Here is a 16,480-nt window from a genome sequence, read left to right as displayed (position 1 = left end):
ACCCTAATTATCTATGCGTCTTCACTTCTGAACCAACTTTCCCGACGGCAACAACCCGATGAAGCTGACTTATATTATTTGCAGCCATTCCTTGTCCTAAAACATCACTAAATTTTTCGTTCCATGGTGCTGATCTCTCTTACTACGCCCAATCATCACTATATTCTGAAGGCAAAACGATTATTTTCTTTTCTTTCTTTTCAGTTGTGTTACATCATGTATTACCAAAGCAAAAGGTCTGTGAACGCATGCGTCTGCTATCTTCACATGAATGTAACCATGCATGTCATCGTGTGTTTGAGATCGTCGGTTCATAGTTGGGTACGTTCATAGAAACACATGCAGGGAGAAAATGTCTTTCTTCATTGAAAACCATTTCATGTGAAATGTTTTGTTTTGTTGTTCACTTTAGATGAGATAAATGCATACCGGAAAGCCCTTTTGTGAGCACGGATAAAGTGCATCGAGCACAAGAATCAACTTGGAATCGACTATTTTTAGTCTCCCGTATAACCACTTCAGGACGCCACCTGTTCGCACGTAGTGCCGAGTACTCGGCGTTTTGGGTAATAATCTTAAACGAGACGATACAAGGTAGGATATGGACTCATTGTTAGTCAGCAGTGCGTGCCTACATAACGCTGGCAGTACTGATACATTTTTGTCGGTCGACAAAGTCGCAAGTGCAAGCGAAAATGGTAAAATTTGTAGCCACACTACACAAAGGCTTCCGTATACAGCGGCGGATTCTACAACATCTCCGTGATCCGCTAAGTGTATGCATGGTCTTCAACGGCCCAGGCTGCTTCACGATGCGGTTTAGCTCGGATAAGCACAAGTGATAACATCACTGAAAAAAGAAAACATCAGCATTGCGCAAAACGGAGTTTAGTCCACGGCGCCGACGGCATCGTTAGCTAATTTCAAGCTTTTGCGTTTCGAAGGGAAGGAGCGATGGTGAAACGCCTTCTCTACAGTAAACGACAGTTCTGCACCGATTTGCAAACGCCGAAAGGCAAGGTGCTATCTTCGCATTGTCACAACTCGCGGGAAAGGAGAGAAGGAAATCCTGAGATGTTTGTCTTAACTTTTTGTATGCCACATGGACACTCCAAAGGCCTTTGGTCTAAGGGACATCCATCGGAAAGGTGTACGCGCGTGATGACTCACGACAAAGGAGTACCTCTATTTTGGTAAGGGTCCTTTTCGGAAAGGGAGCTATCCGAACTGATTTATGGGTCTAAATGAGTAACCTCGTGATGCACCTCTTCAATAACAACAATATTGACAAACCACAATGATGCTTTGTAGTAATTTTATTGCTCGCATAAATTATTTCATACCCGCCGTGGTTGCTTAATGGCTTTGGTGTTGCGTTGCTAAGCACGAGATCGCGGGATCAAATCCTGGCCGCGGAGGCCGCGTTTCGATGAGGACGAAGTGAAAAATACCGGTGTACTTAGATTTCAAGAACCCCAGGTGGCCAAAATTAACCCGAAATCCCCCACTACATGCTGCCTCATAATCAGATCGTGGTTTTGGCACGCGAAACCCCACAATTCAATTTTTAGTTTATTTCATACTCAGTAGTGACGCAATTTGGCTGGTACTAAACTTTTGCTGTAGTGGCACTCTCAAACCATCGTACTCATTGCCGCAATTATGTTAGCCACAGTCGCGCCATATAGGCCGTTGGTACTCTTCGCCACACTGTGGCTTCGTCCTCATCAGGTTTACACAGTGCGGCACCCATCGATCGCATGATTCCAGTTTTGTCATGGTTTAGATGAACCGTATACCTTTTTAGCTCAACGTTTATCGGCCGTTCAGACCAGTGCATCCTTAAAACTTGCACACAGCTCAGCAGTGAAAACGCTAGTGTTCGCACAACGCTTATTGCGGTACTGGAAGGAAGAACCAGCAGAAAAAGGCGCTGTCCCCGCTCTGATGCCGAGCCCACTGAGCCTTTGCAGCCAAACTGTTGGCGTGCGACGGACGCGCTTACAGAAATGCGAAATCAGCGGCAGTTCAATAATGTATGAACAAGTCAAATCTGAGTGGAGCGTATGGTAAGCGACGCCGCCGTTAAAACTGTCTAATGCTGTCTAATGTCTTATGGACGGCAGGTGGGCAGCGCGATACTTGCAATGTAATTGTCACTTCAGCAGCACTTCTCGACGATTCTGCAATGGAGAATTAGTTGGGAAACTACCCTTTATTACAGTGCCTTCCTCTCTCTTAAAGCGCCTAATAAAAAAATTAGCACCCTAATTGAGCCAAGAGCGTTATCAGCTAAGCCGAGTTGTGGCACTGTGCTTGAGCTTCAGAATGGTAGCGATAAACAAGAGTAGTCTAACGGGGTAGGGTGACAGGATAAATCATTACGGGCATGAAGCATGCTTAGATCACATGAACTGCCCCTCATGCAAGGCGTCACCTGTCAACGTGTCGCCATCGCAATAGAATTGGGTAGCCTATAAATATCTATAGACAATAGACGTCGACGCGGCTATTCAAATAGAGGAACTTTACGAAACTACTGTGGTGAGTTGCACATTTAGCCACTTTGACGATCACAGTACGACAAAAGCAAAATGTGGAGGAATCGACGTGATCGGAATTTCATAAGCGTGTTCGTTGTCCGTTTGAGAACTGTCAGATAGTAAACTTACCGAAACATGAAATCTGCGGCGTTTTGGTTTTGCACTTACAGCGCCATGGGACGCAAAGGAGGGAGAGGGAGGGAGAGAGAGTTTCAATGTTGCAAAAGAAGAGAGGTCAGCCTTGAGGACATGGTTTTGATTTGCTAATCCACACGTAGGGAAGTAAAAAATGAGAGAGTTAGACGATGGCAACAGGCGAATGTCATAATGAAACAAATCCATAATGTCACACACATGCGGTAACAGGGCTTTAAGACTAATGTCGAACAATCAGCATTGTTTCCATAGTCTGCATTACTTGCACTGCTTTTTTAGCTACACGGCTATTGAAATCTATGTATTTCTTACGCCTCGAATATGATCGATAAGGCAGCTATTCAGCGTAGAATTTTACATATCTTCTGGGACAACTCTGAGTGCTTAAACTAGTTGCACGGCTGAAAACCAGGATGATTGGAGCTGCCTTCCCTTTCATTAATGACAATGACACCTTGTGTACACAAGCTGCAATGTCTATAAAGAGACATGTTCATCATTTGCCGGTGCTTGAAATATTCGACTTTTTTATTCGCCCCAAATTTGGCTGATGAACTGCGACAACGTCGTAACCAACTTCGTAACGTCGTATGTGCATGCGCCTCGTGAATTCTAAGATTGCAAATTAGTGGCATCTGACTTCTCCGAAGTGCGTATGTCGTACTTTACGAGGTATATGTGCTCCACTCCTGAAAAAAAAAAAGAGAAAGGAAATAGAAACAGGAACAAGCACTTGTCAAGTGCAACGTCTGTCATCCAAAGTACTGCATATGTTGATCAGTATCGATGTATCTATATCCATCAGTATCTATAAAAACGGTGCGCAAGCTGTCTTTATGGCATAGAAAACAACGTTGCAAACCTTTGAAGCGATAGCTGTTAGAGCTATTTACAGCTCGATTCATGGTGTCGTCAGCGGGACAGGAAACTATCAATCCCATCACAGGGCCACAGGGCGCGGAAGAAACGCGACGAGGCGCGGAAGTATTGACACTGCATTTGCAGTATTCTCACAAAATATTTCTTGCGATAACATGCATATTTCGCACAGAAGCAAGCACCGCGTGAACTTTCTCACATGGTACCAAATTATGCGTGACAAAAGAAATTTCCCCAAAAAGCTAGTTCCTTCAATGTGAAGAAACGACATAGCCTGCAAGCACACATACACGCACGCACATGTACGAGCGTGCGAGCGTGAATTTGAAGCGGAGACCAAAGCGGAAACCGAACGAAGCCTACTTATGACAGGTTTACGACGTAGCGTGACTCAGCGTCGGGGCGTCTATTCCAGGCTGCGAGGGAACGGCGCTGTAATCAGGCTCATAATGCGTACCGTGGGCTGTCCTCTTCAGCAAGGAACCACATGCCGTACATTGCGGCCGGCATTACTACAGGGACATAGCGAGGAACGAAACGGACGCGTCGATGACGACCAACGCCAGACCGAAAATAGGCTGCTGCTTTCAATTCCACAGGCGCAAGTAGACCCCCCCCCCCCCAAAAAAAAAAAAAATAAAAAAAAATAAAAGAAAACACGAGATGAAACGGAAGCAGATTTCCTGTTGTGGAACGTCAGTATATCTCAGATGAACTCGTGTTTGCATGCAAGCATGCTGAGTTTGAGCGACACTGACTGAGAATGCGTACTGAGAGACAAAGCAGATGGATAGTCGGAATATTCTCTCAGAAGATCACCTTCATTAAAGGTCTCCAAAGTTGGGTTAAACTACCTTGCGCTGATTACCACGTGTATTCATTTTCCAGCAGTTTGTGGGTGTGCATCGGCTTCGCGTGAATTCAAGACGCGTTTCGTGCGGTGAGATTAGCACTCGTGCCATTTGAACTCACAACACAGAGCGGTGTTTTTCTTTACGATCTCCGTTCTTCTGCAGGCGTGTTTTTACTTGCTAGGAATAGGGCCCTTTGAAGCCCTATTTAATGCAGACTTATGGTGGCATTCTAGGAAACATTTAGCCGCTTTGCTGCGCTTACAAAACCGTATTATGAGTCTACGAGTCAAGAAAAAATTCCACGTTATTCTGCGAAAGCTATCAAGGAATATTTTCATGGTAGTCATCGGCCCTTCTAGCTTAGGGTGCTCCGACATCACCAGCGCAGGGTTTGTGTTCCTCGCGGCGCCTGCGTTTAGAAAATACTCGTTCTAACTAGCACAGAGTAGCAAAGCCAGAATCGACGTATCTTTCCTGAAGAAGACATATTATAAACATATTGCAATCTCTTGCAATGTTTAGCTAAAGGCGTACACTTCAGAAACATACTATCCCTTGGTAAATGGCGAAGCGTCGTTTAGGAGCCGCTGCAGGCTTCAGTTACCGTTGCTGAGACATTGTATGCGTCACGATTGACACATATAACTTCCCGGAATGGCAAAGAAATGTCACTGAGCTGCTAGTGCAATTGTGCGTGCTGTTACCCCATATACACCGACGCTCCTCTCAATCTAACCTTTATTTGGGCCTACAGCGTGTTTTATTTTTTTTTATGTATCTGTAGATATTGTCGCAATATGAACAGGAATCTCGCGTGGCTACACAAAATCATTTGTAAAGCGTTTCAGGAAACTTCTGGTATTCTGCCGAAACTTGGTACCATAAAAAATGAAGTAAGGACATTGCGTCCCGACACATGGTAATTACTGAATAGCTTACTATCATAAATCCTTTTTACTCAAAACATTTCAAATTGATTTAATAAATCAGCTGTCATTAGTGCTGTTACGAAGACGAGTACACGACAAATAGACAGTGGCAAGGCGTCAAATGTTACCAATAGGCGAAAAGGTATTTTGTAAAATTCACATATTAAAAAAAAACTACTACGTAATGAATAATGAGCGCGCTGTACTTACAACGTAAACGTTTAACAAGCGAAAGCTGTCGTTGAACTCGGGTTTGATCTCGCCACTCTTGTAAGGCTCCTCGCTCGGTGTGAATCTCACTGCACCCTCGTTGGAAAAGTCACTCATCAAAATGAAAGACTGTTCCGTTCTTTTGACGATGAAACCGATAGTTCTGCCCTCATACCAGGCGCTAGACTTGTAGGAGAGCTTCATCGTCGGTGGACCAAACTTCGCTTCGATGCTGAAAAAAGAAAGAGTAGGCTTACAGACGCATACGGGGATGGATAAGTTACTTATATCAAAGCTGGAGCTCCAATTTTTTTCTTGCTCGACCCTTAATAATGTAAACGCTATATGGAGGGCTAAAAATGTTTCGTTGAGTATTTGTTCTCTATCACTTGTTGAAGTAGGCTTGAAGCCGTTGCCTGTAACCGGCGGCAATATCGAATATATTTACGAAGTAGCTTCATTCTTTAATATAAATGTGCTTTTGTTCGATTTTTTTTTTACGTCTTAGAGACAGGGGCTATAGCCTGGGAGGCATACTGCGAACTCCATTTTCGACGGAAGTGGTAACACAGCTCGTGCTGTCTTTCAAGGCGGGAATCGGGGAGCTTTGTGGTCTTTTCGGAGGCAGTTTCCAGTCTTTTATTAATTTCTTTACTTGATGTTCAGGCAAGCCATTTGTCAAATGGGAAGAGTAAACGCTGTGAAAGTTACCTGCAGGCGCACTTCTAGCCATCTTTGAAAATTGGTCGCAAGTGTTTAGTGCAGAGTTTAAGGCAAGCGCCGCTAACTTTTTCTGAAAACGGAACACCAGCCCAGTAAAACACCGGACATGCGAAACAAGAACAGGGTGCAGCCACCACTATACAGTTACGTCATCCCGTTTATGGAGACGCACGCGTCGAGCTTCACACACCGATACAGTGTTACAGAATCGCGCTTTCTAAGCGGTAATGATGAATATAATAAAATTGTTTCATTTGGGCTAGTGCTGGCCGACATACGCTGAGTGTGTAAAGAGCAAAGTTAAAAGCACCTTAACGTTGTTTTTTGAACTATGCCTTCAGGACCCAGCTCCAATGATACCTCCGATAGTTTGACGGATTTAGCGGCTAATTATCCTCCCTCCACAAGCGGAACAGGTTATTGATCGTATTTTCACCTTTGAGAAGCGTATATTTTTGGTTAAGAATTACGATCGGTGTCATGGCGAACACTGTGAGGCCGCAACATTAGTTTATTTTGCTGGGCATATGGATATCGTATGCGCTACTCCGTGTATCTGCTACCGAAATATGAACCAGAGGCCATGACTCAGTGAATGAGCTTCTATGACCTCTGAGAAGATGGTATGTCAAAGTAATTTTGTCTGCTAGGATGACTAACGCTATAGTTGCGCGGTCTGGAGGAACTGGCGGCAGGCGTGGAGCTTTAGTAGCGGACCTCGCCACTTCCTAATAAGCTCCAAACTTTAATAAAATATCTTCCTCTAGCAAAATATTTTATTAATACCTACTTGTTGCACTTCGATACACCTCATGCGACTATAAATGTTCCTGTCAGGCGAACGTCTCGCAAGGATGGCACCAGGTTCCGTATTAGACTGGATTGACTGTTTCCCTGGCTAAATTATTCCGTTTCGAGTGCCAAGCTGACGTCACACAAGGAGTGGCGTTGTGTTCATGGCCTTTCAGTGCAGCGATGTCTCCCCTAATATGGTACTAGCATAACGCTTCCATAAAAATTGTACAACAGACAATGGTGAACAGACAATAGGCAGTTTTAGTTGGGCGTCCGCAACCACCCACATACGCAGCGCTCGAGCTTGCCCACGATGCGGCAGTAGTTGGCCGGACCCGAAAGTTGAGAAGGGTATCGCTGACTTGCACGCGTAGGAACCAGTAGCGTGCTACTCAGCGCCGCCATATGCCAGCTTCTGAAACTGTGTAGCCAATATCGGCCGCCACGAAGTCAAACCACAAGCCGGAGTCATATCTTCGGCAAGAGCGATATCGAAAAATCCGCTCTCGTGGACACGCGAGAACACGCGAGAACGTCCCGCAAAGCCCGCTGGGCCCGCAGCGCGCGCTACGCAGCTTTTGAAGAGCTGCGGGCGCACGCAAGATGCCGTGTGTGCTCCTGCGTACTGCGCATGCGCACTGACGCCTCCGCGGGTTCGCTGCGTACGCAGAGCTGCTGCGGACGCCCAACTAAAACTGTCTAATATTGAGAAGCGCATATCAGTGCCATTTATTTTGTATTTATGCAATTTAATATTTTCGGACGTCAAGCCTTTAGGCTGTCCTGTCCTTGAACTCAAATTTACATTCGCTGTTACCTTTTAACTTCTTCCGCTTGTATTCAAGAAAATTATTCTGTTTTCCTATTCCAACAACCAGTCACTACCTTTCTACCCTCCGGTATGTGGCTGATAAGGCGTGAAATGGATATTTGGTTAGCCTATTTCACCACTTTATTAATTTTTGCATGTTCAGGAATATCGATGCTGTCCCTTTCACAATCTGTTGAGCTTCACCGGAATACACCAGCGTAACTCAACGGGAAACATTTTCAAAAATTATATTTCAAGAGATTGGTCGAGTTTCAACAAGCAACGTCGAGATGGTACTTCCTTCTAATAACTTCTGCATTTATGACACTTAGTGCTAACTTCTCTGCAGCTTTATAGCTGTAAAACACTATTTTTCTCCACTACTCGTATTAAGTGCTGTTCAAGCTCGTCGAAAATATCGCATCGCGTATAAATCAAGGGAGTTTTTAGGCATGTGATATCCTCTGAGGTGGACTTCTCCGCCATAAGGTGGCCTCGCGGGCTGCAGGGTTATATCACTGAGCTATCTCGTTTGCTCGGTTGCCATAGTCAGGATTTAAAATCCTCAGGCTCTTTTTTTTGTTCTGAAAGTGGTAAGCTCGAATTCACCACCAGTACACTACAACTCCCTCCATGCTTGGAAGGGCGCCTGACACCGTAAAAAAATGCCAAGGGCCAGTGGGGCTATACTAAACCAGGTACCACTAAATTACGAAGGCCACTAAGCTTCAACAAAAAATCTATGGGCACTTTGCTGAGCTGAACTGCGATAGGCGAAAGCCTATCTATGACTGCCTCTGTTGCTGTTGTCTGAACTGTTCTGCGAACGGACGCCGCCGTGGCCGCGAGCATGGGATGCAAGCGCAGTGCGCGCGCTCTTCAGAGACATCCGACTGACTCGGCTATATATTTCTTTATTTCTTTTATTTTTTTGTTTATTTCTTTATTTTTTGTACTTTATTTCTTTTTTACACTTTTTTCTCATGCGCGACCGATGGGATCCAAACCCATTGCGCTCTTCGGAGACATCCGACTGACTTGGTTGATTGATCACCGCTTTCCTGCGTCCACCTTGGACTGTGCACGGACACTCATGGTCAACTAAAGGCTTACACCTTAAAAAACACTCCCTCACCAGAACAGGAATTGGCCTCCCTGGTGCAGTATTCAGCCACTACCTCCATGATGACTCATTCAATCAACCAATGGCCCTCAGTCCAAGGCAGCTACGGAGCACCTGACCAAGGCGGTGGTCAGACCTCAAACGCAGCAGTGGGTGTTCAGAATCTCTGAACCCGGACAGGCCGCCACTGGAAACTGACCGTGGCAAGGTATAACACCAGAATTCTCTCCAGTGGAACTCGCTTAGCAGGACTCTTTGAGGAACTCTCAGGCATTGTTTGGGATATCATTGGCCTTAGTGAGGTTAGAAGAACTGGTGAGGCTTATACAGGGCTGACTAACTACCATGTCCTCTGCTATAGAGGACTCCCAAGTAAGAAGCAATACGGGGTAGGATTACTAATCTATAAGGACGTAGCGGGCAACATTGACGAATTCTACGGTGTTAATGAGAGGGTAGCGGTAGCCGTACTAAAACTAAATAAGAAGTATATAATAAAGGTATAACAAGCCTATGCTCCAACCTCCAGTGACGATGATGATGAACCAGAACCGTTTTATGAAGATGTTGAATTAGCGATGAGAAAAGTGCAAACTCAGTATAGTGTAGTCATGGGCGATTTCAATGCAAAAGTGAGGAAAAAGCAAGCTGGTGAACAAAAAATTGGTAACTACTGAATTGATTCTAGGAACACTAGACGAGAGATGTTGGTAGCATTCGCGGAAAGGAATAAGCTGCGAATAATGAACACCTTCAGGAACCGTAGCAACAGAATTTGGACCTGGAAAATCCCTAATGGTGAAACAAGAAATGAAATAGATTTCATACTTACTGCTGATTCCAGCATAGTGCTGGATGTAGAAGTGTTAGGCAGGGTAAAATGCAGTGATAATGGGTAAGTGAGGTCTAGGATCTACCTCAATATAAAGAAAGAGTAAAATTGGTCAAGAAGAAACACGCCAACCTAGGTACAGGAAGGGTAAAATCAGACCAATTTAAGCTGGTGCTTGCAAACAAATATTCAGCCTTAGAACAGAGGTATGAAGATGACATAGAGGTAACGAACGCAACCGTAACTAGACTGGCTTCAGAAGCAGCAATCGAAGTAGGACGTAAGGCACCAAGGCAACCAGTATGTAAGCTCTCCCAAGTAACGAAAGACCTTATAAAGAAACGACAAAGATTGAAAGTGTTCAAGAGATCAGATAGAATTCGCGGAACTGTCAATACTGATCAACAAGGAGATAATAAAGGATATTCGAAATTATAAGGTAAGAAAGACTGAGGAAGCAGTAAAAAAATGGACGCAGCATGAAATCAGTGAGAAGAAAACTTGACAGAGGACAAGCCAAGATCTGTGCACTTCAATATAAGCTGGGTAATATCATCAGCAATTTCGAAGATGTAGTAAAAGCAGTGGAAGAATTCTATACTGACCTGTTCAGTACCCAGAGCAGCCACGATACCTCCATTCGAAGTAGTAATGAACAGGTTACGGAGGCTCCTTCTAAACTATCGATGAAGTTAGGATGGCCTTGCAAGACAGGAGAAGATGGAATAAATGACAGGAAACAGGACAATAAAATGACAATAAAAATGACAGGAGAAGATGGAATAACAGTCGATTTAATCAAAGATGGAGGAGACATCATGCTTGAAAAGCTTGCGACCCTTTATACGAAATGTCCCACGAGTTCACGGGTCCTAGGGAACTGGAAGAATGCCAACATCATACAAATCCGAAAAAAGGGAGACGTTAAAAAACTGAAAAATTATCGATCCATTACCTTACTTCCAGTATTGTATAACATATTCACCAAGAAAATTTACAACAGAATAAGGGCAACACTTCAGTCAACCAAGGGAACAGGCTGGCTTCAGGAAGGGATACTCACCAATGGATCACATCCATGTCATTCATCAGGTAAACGAGAAATCTACAGAGTACAATCAGTCGCCCTGTATGGCTTTCATAGATTACGAAAATGCATTTGATTCAGTAGAAATACCAGCAGTCATATAGGCATTACGTAATCAAGGAGTACAGGAGGCTTGCCTAAATATGTCAGAAAATATCTACAAAGATTCTACAGCTACCTTGATTCTCCACAATCAAAGTGGAAAGATACCTATAAAGAAAGGGGTCAGGCAAGGAGACGCTATCTCTCCAATGTTATTCACTGCATGCTTGGAAGAAGTATTCAAGCTATTAAACAGGGAAGGCTTAGGAGTGAGGATCAAGGGCGAATATCTCAGCAACCTTCGGTTTGCAGATGATCTTGTCCTGCTCAGGAATACTGGGGACGAGTTAGAATACATGATTGAGGACCTTAACAGAGAGAGTGTAACAGTAGAGTTGAAGATTGATATGCAGAAGACAATAATAATGCTCAATCACTATCTCAGTCAGTCACTAAATCACAGCTCAATCACTAAACTCACTCACTATGACATTACGGGCATCAGTCTTGCTTTAATACAGTATTACCTAAAGTACCGTAAACAAATGGTGTGTTTAAATGAAACCTCATCAGCTGTTGAGCCAATCTTGTCTGGTGTACCCCAGGGAAGCATTTTAGTGCCTTTGTTGTTTTTAGTGTACATAAATGACACTTTTCACACCCCCTTTCCGTTTCATCTCGTAGCTTACGCTGATGATATTACAATGCTCGCCACAGGAAACACACTAGCTGAGTTATCTCTCCGTTTCAACCAATTTTTTGGAATATTTGCATTACTGGTGCAATAAAATTTGCCTTAAACTTAATACGAATAAAACAAAGGCTGTGATATATAGGACAAAAAATAAAGTAGTAAGTGGTGATATCGAACCATTATTAGGTAATGACAAGATTGATATTGTACCAAGTATAAAATCTCTTGGCGTTGTATTCTCTGAGACGCTCAATTGGGACCTACGAATTGAAAATATTCGTGCTAAAATGAACAGGTTAAATGGCGTGTTATGCAAACATAGGTTAACCCTTCCTACACAGGTTAAACTTCTCATCTAAAATTTATATATAGCGCCAGTGATTACTTATTGCAACACAGTTTGGGGTACGACGACACAGCACAATAAACAGCGCCTTCTTATTGTACAAAAGCGTGCGATAAGACTGATAGCTAAAGTGCCGTGGAATGCTCACACCAGACAATATTTCAGGCAGTTCAATACTTTAAGAATAACTACCTTGTATGTGTTCAAACTGCTTTGCATTTACAACACTGCTGTAGCAACGAATAATAGGCTTATGCTAACAATGTTTCAGCTAGTACGTCATGAACCTACATATGATGCACGTCACTCTATATCGTGGACCCTACCGTTAAGTCGCACCAAATACCGCACACAATCTTTATCGTACAATCTTCCGAGGTACTTAGATGTTCTAGAAGATAATCGTTTTTCTGTTAGGTTGTTTTCTACACAAACTTTCAAGGAATTGATAAATCTTCGCGAGCCTTCGAACGAATAGCTCACCTGTGTAACTGTTTGACAATGCATTGTAAGGGACTTGAATGAATTCTATTTATCTGTATTTTTGTCTACGTTGGCGTTAGAATTGTGTAATGGGAATTGGCGCGAAGTTGTGTAATTGCGTTAATTGTGTAAAATCACAATTATGCAATAGATTACGTGCAAAATTACGATTATGCAATAGACTACGGGTATTGAGAATGTTTTCACAGATTTTGAATTCTGTTGTGTATACTTTGCAAACTATCGCATTGCCTTTGTTTTTCACCACACTGCTGCTCTGTGGGGTGTAGGAGGTCCTCAAGCTGCATTTGGCAGCTTTTTCCCTTCCATTCTCTCTCATTCTGTAGTTTGTTTTGAGAGAAATAAATCTATCTATCTAATAACCTGGCGAGGGAACAAGAGTTCAAGATTGCCAGCCAGCTTCTAGAGTCTGTGAAGGAGTACGTTTACCAAGGTGGATTAATCACAGGGGACCCTGATCATGAGAAGGAAATTTAGAGAAGAATAAAAATGCGTTGGAGTGCATACGGCAGTCATTGTCAGATCCTGGCTAGAAGCTTACCACTTTCACTGAAAAGAAAGCTGTACAATCGATGCATTCTACCGGTGCTAACATATGGGGCCGAAACTTGGAGGCTGACAAAGAAGCTCGAGAACAAAGACCGCACGAAGAGCAATGGAACGAAGAACGATAGGCGTAACGATAAGAGACAGGAAGAGAGCGGTGTGGATCAGAGAGCAAATGGGGATAGCCGATATTCTAATTGACATTAACAAAAAACAATGTGCTGGGCAGGCCATGTAATGCGTAGGTTTGGTAACTGGTGAATCATTAGGGTTACAGAATGGGTGCCAAGAGAAGGGAAGCACAGTCGAGGACGACAGAAGACTAGCGGGGTGATGAGAGTAGGAAGTTAGCAGGCGCAAGTTGGGAACGACTGGCGCAGGAGAGAGGTAATTGGCGAGCGCAGAGAGAGGTCTTCGTACTGCAGTGTACATAAAATTGGCTGATGATGATGATGAAACAGCAGGGTAGTTGGCACTAAGTGCCATAAATGTGTATGTCAGGAAATTCACTCTCCACGGTGTTGACGAAAACGTGGTGAAATTAGGTTGATCTTTCGAAATATAATTTTTGAAAGTGCTGCCCGTTGAGTTACGTTGGTGTGTTGCGGCGAAGTTTAACAGATAGCCAAAGGGGCAGTGTTCAAAATTTCTCGGTATGGTTTGAATCAATACAGGAACGGTTCTTCAAAAATCCACTCAATTTTGCCGAGGGATCTCCCGAAAATCAAAATGAACCCAGTGAATGGCCAATAGATTCGCTTTCATTTCTGACCACTACTGTCTGGTTTTGTTGGTATGTACCATGCATGGAAATTCACACGAATGGCTATTAGAAATTTTTGTTAGGAGAAGTCCTGTAACAAAGGCCTTTCTAATACCGTCCGCTTGAACTGTTGTTAGTGTAATTCAAAGCAGCAGGATGTCACAAAATACTTGCGCTAATGGCAGGTGGCCATTTTCCAGTTTTTCGCACGCTAGCTATACCTTGTCGGCTATGTGGATGGTAGCAAATATGCCACTATAACGTTAAGTGGTAGCTTTATGTGCAATCTTTCTGTCGTTTCTCTCGAGAACACTCTTCCTGCAGCACTGTGTCCATGCTGGGCCACATCAACTACGCACACTGAAGCACACTGAAGTGGAGGTGGTTTAATGTAATCATGAATAATATCTGTGCGCATGTATGAGAGAGGAGTACTAGTGAATTTTATGTTGTCAATACTTTTGTTCGTTGCACTTGCATTGGGCCCAGGGGACTAGCGGTGGACAGTTGACGCGCCCCTCCTAGTTCTCGTTCCAGGTTGCCTGATGGGAATCCCATCATTCACTGTACTGTGCAGATTTGGTAAAATGGAGAATATGCTAAACGGAATTTTATTGCTGATAACATTTCGACCTTGAAAAAAAAAACGCGAGATTCTGCGTTATTTTTAATGGACTCATGCAGCAGCGTAGTCGCTATCTCTAAAAGAATTAGGGACTCCGCTCTTCATGCTACTATTACGGTACATTTTAGAGCATTAATTCTTAAGAACGCCACATTTCGCGCCCATCCACTATTGCACTCGTTTATTTTGTGACGTCAGACTGATCTACATCGCACTAACTTTAATATATTGCGAAATTGAAACGGACTGAAACAGCGTTGGAAGTGAACAGCGTTCTTAAGCTATTAAAATTAGTTTGGATTGTGCAAACTTATTCCGATTAAGTATTTAGTACAAATAATCTTAAAATACACGCGAACAACCTCTGAAAATTCAAAATTGAATCGTGTGCTCCTCCTCGTACTCTTGCGGTCCCTTCTTCGCACGTCGTGAAGTCACCAAGGTAAAGCCAGTCGGTTGGTCTATATACTAGGGACATCTGCGTCGATTCGGCTTCCAGGGGCTGAATCTTATAATGGTTCGGAAAACGAACCGTTCACTTCGCCGCTTTCGTCACTAAAGGTGCCACTACCAAGCTGGAGGTGGAAGAAGGGGAGGACCTGACCAATGTACGAGAGGGTGCTACCTCTGAAGTGTACGTCATCCTATGACGAGCTAATCGAGGATCTGCTGAATGTTTCTGCTTGCTAATTAAATATAAAATATAAATTACATATTACACGGCAAGTTCTAAAGTATAAACGTGTGGTGCATAAATAATTTATTAATGTCATTCTTTTTTATTCTCAGCCCACAGGTGGTATCGCAAGCGTAAATGAGTTGGCAGAGCGCAGCGCTATGTCCTCTGCTACCAGGAGCTTGCACGATGCGCGACAAAACCGTGAACTGGTTCTTAGGGTCACCTTTACTAGCCGACTATATCAATTTTACTTCTTTTTTCGCCCTTCGTCATCGGCTCGCACATGACTCGCTCGCCGCCGCGCTGCCGCTATCCCTGCGATCTGCCCCACGGCGCGTCGCGTGATAGAAGCAATGGAACTCGAAATCGAACATCACGACAGACGGGCCCTGCATTGCCTGCGCGAAGTAAAATAGGAGAGTGCGGTGCTGACGGTGCGCGATGTGCCGTGAAATTGAGGAACAAAGTGCGGCACTCCCGAACTAGAAGAAAAAAGGCAGCCAAATAAGGGATCTCCACAATATCTTCCCGTCCTGACTGCATAGTTTTATCAGCCTAACGAAGGAAGCGCTGGACCAACCTAGGTTGAACCTTATGATTGCTGAACGGCGGTTTTCGAGCTTTTCACGCTGGCGAATGCACTGGGAATTCGATCTCACCATGCAATTATCTCCTTGACACTGACTTTGAAGTGGAGGTCACGGGAAAGCTGATGCAGCCCTTTTACCGGCCAACACAGTAATTGCGGGAGAAACTTCGTGGACAGTGTCGGCAGCAGCGATCTAGGTCATTCCGATGAATGCTTCGCTTCCGACCGACCTCTGGGAGCTGCAGGCCGGTGGCGATGAACCGCAGCGCGCTATCGCTTCCTCTGCGTGACCACTGGTACGCTTGCACCCGAGTCTCCTCCGGTTGATAGCGTAGCCTGCAAAAGGTCTACTTAGAAAGCCGGCAGGGGCGGTGCAAATAATTAGCCGTCATCTCTTTTAACGCGTATCGCACTTCCAGCCGTGGTCGACACCGAAAGAGCAACGCCAAGCAGACGACAAAGGCAAGTAATAGCCTCCGAAGCAACCAACGCACGCGCGCGCGACGCCCGCGTGTCTCCGGGGTCGCGCGCCCGGCGCGCCCGGCCAGGGTCGTCAGCCGACAGCCAAGCCACAGGAGTGGAACCCAAAGCAGACTACCTCTTCGCCGGTTCCGCTCTTAGCCAAAGACGGGTTCGCTTTGGAAATGATCGACAGATGCGTGACGTAGTCATAATTTGCGGTACCGCCCGCTGTCTCTGACGGCCTCTGACGCAAGCAAAATTTTGACCAATCAGATGAGGCCAAGTGAA

At 44.4% G+C, this 16,480-nt stretch overlaps 1 protein-coding gene across 1 annotated transcript in view; it reads right to left on the bottom strand.

Annotated features, from left to right (window-relative positions):
- Positions 1-3,198: 3,198 nt before the first annotated feature.
- The window catches only part of LOC129380997 (uncharacterized), a 56,660-nt gene continuing 43,378 nt past the window's right edge, over positions 3,199-16,480 (bottom strand). The window contains exons 7-8 of the mRNA XM_055063396.2: positions 5,572-5,803; positions 3,199-3,388 (exon numbers count right to left, since the gene is read on the bottom strand). Of these exons, the coding sequence (XP_054919371.1) occupies positions 3,365-3,388; positions 5,572-5,803 (256 nt within the window). The 3' untranslated portion in view covers positions 3,199-3,364. The remainder of the gene's footprint in view (positions 3,389-5,571; positions 5,804-16,480) is intronic.

Source organism: Dermacentor andersoni, chromosome 1 (assembly GCF_023375885.2).
Source record: "Dermacentor andersoni chromosome 1, qqDerAnde1_hic_scaffold, whole genome shotgun sequence".
Classification (NCBI taxonomy): domain Eukaryota; kingdom Metazoa; phylum Arthropoda; class Arachnida; order Ixodida; family Ixodidae; genus Dermacentor; species Dermacentor andersoni.
Note: the sequence above shows the minus strand (reverse complement) of the source record. Positions and strands in the feature narration are given on the sequence as shown.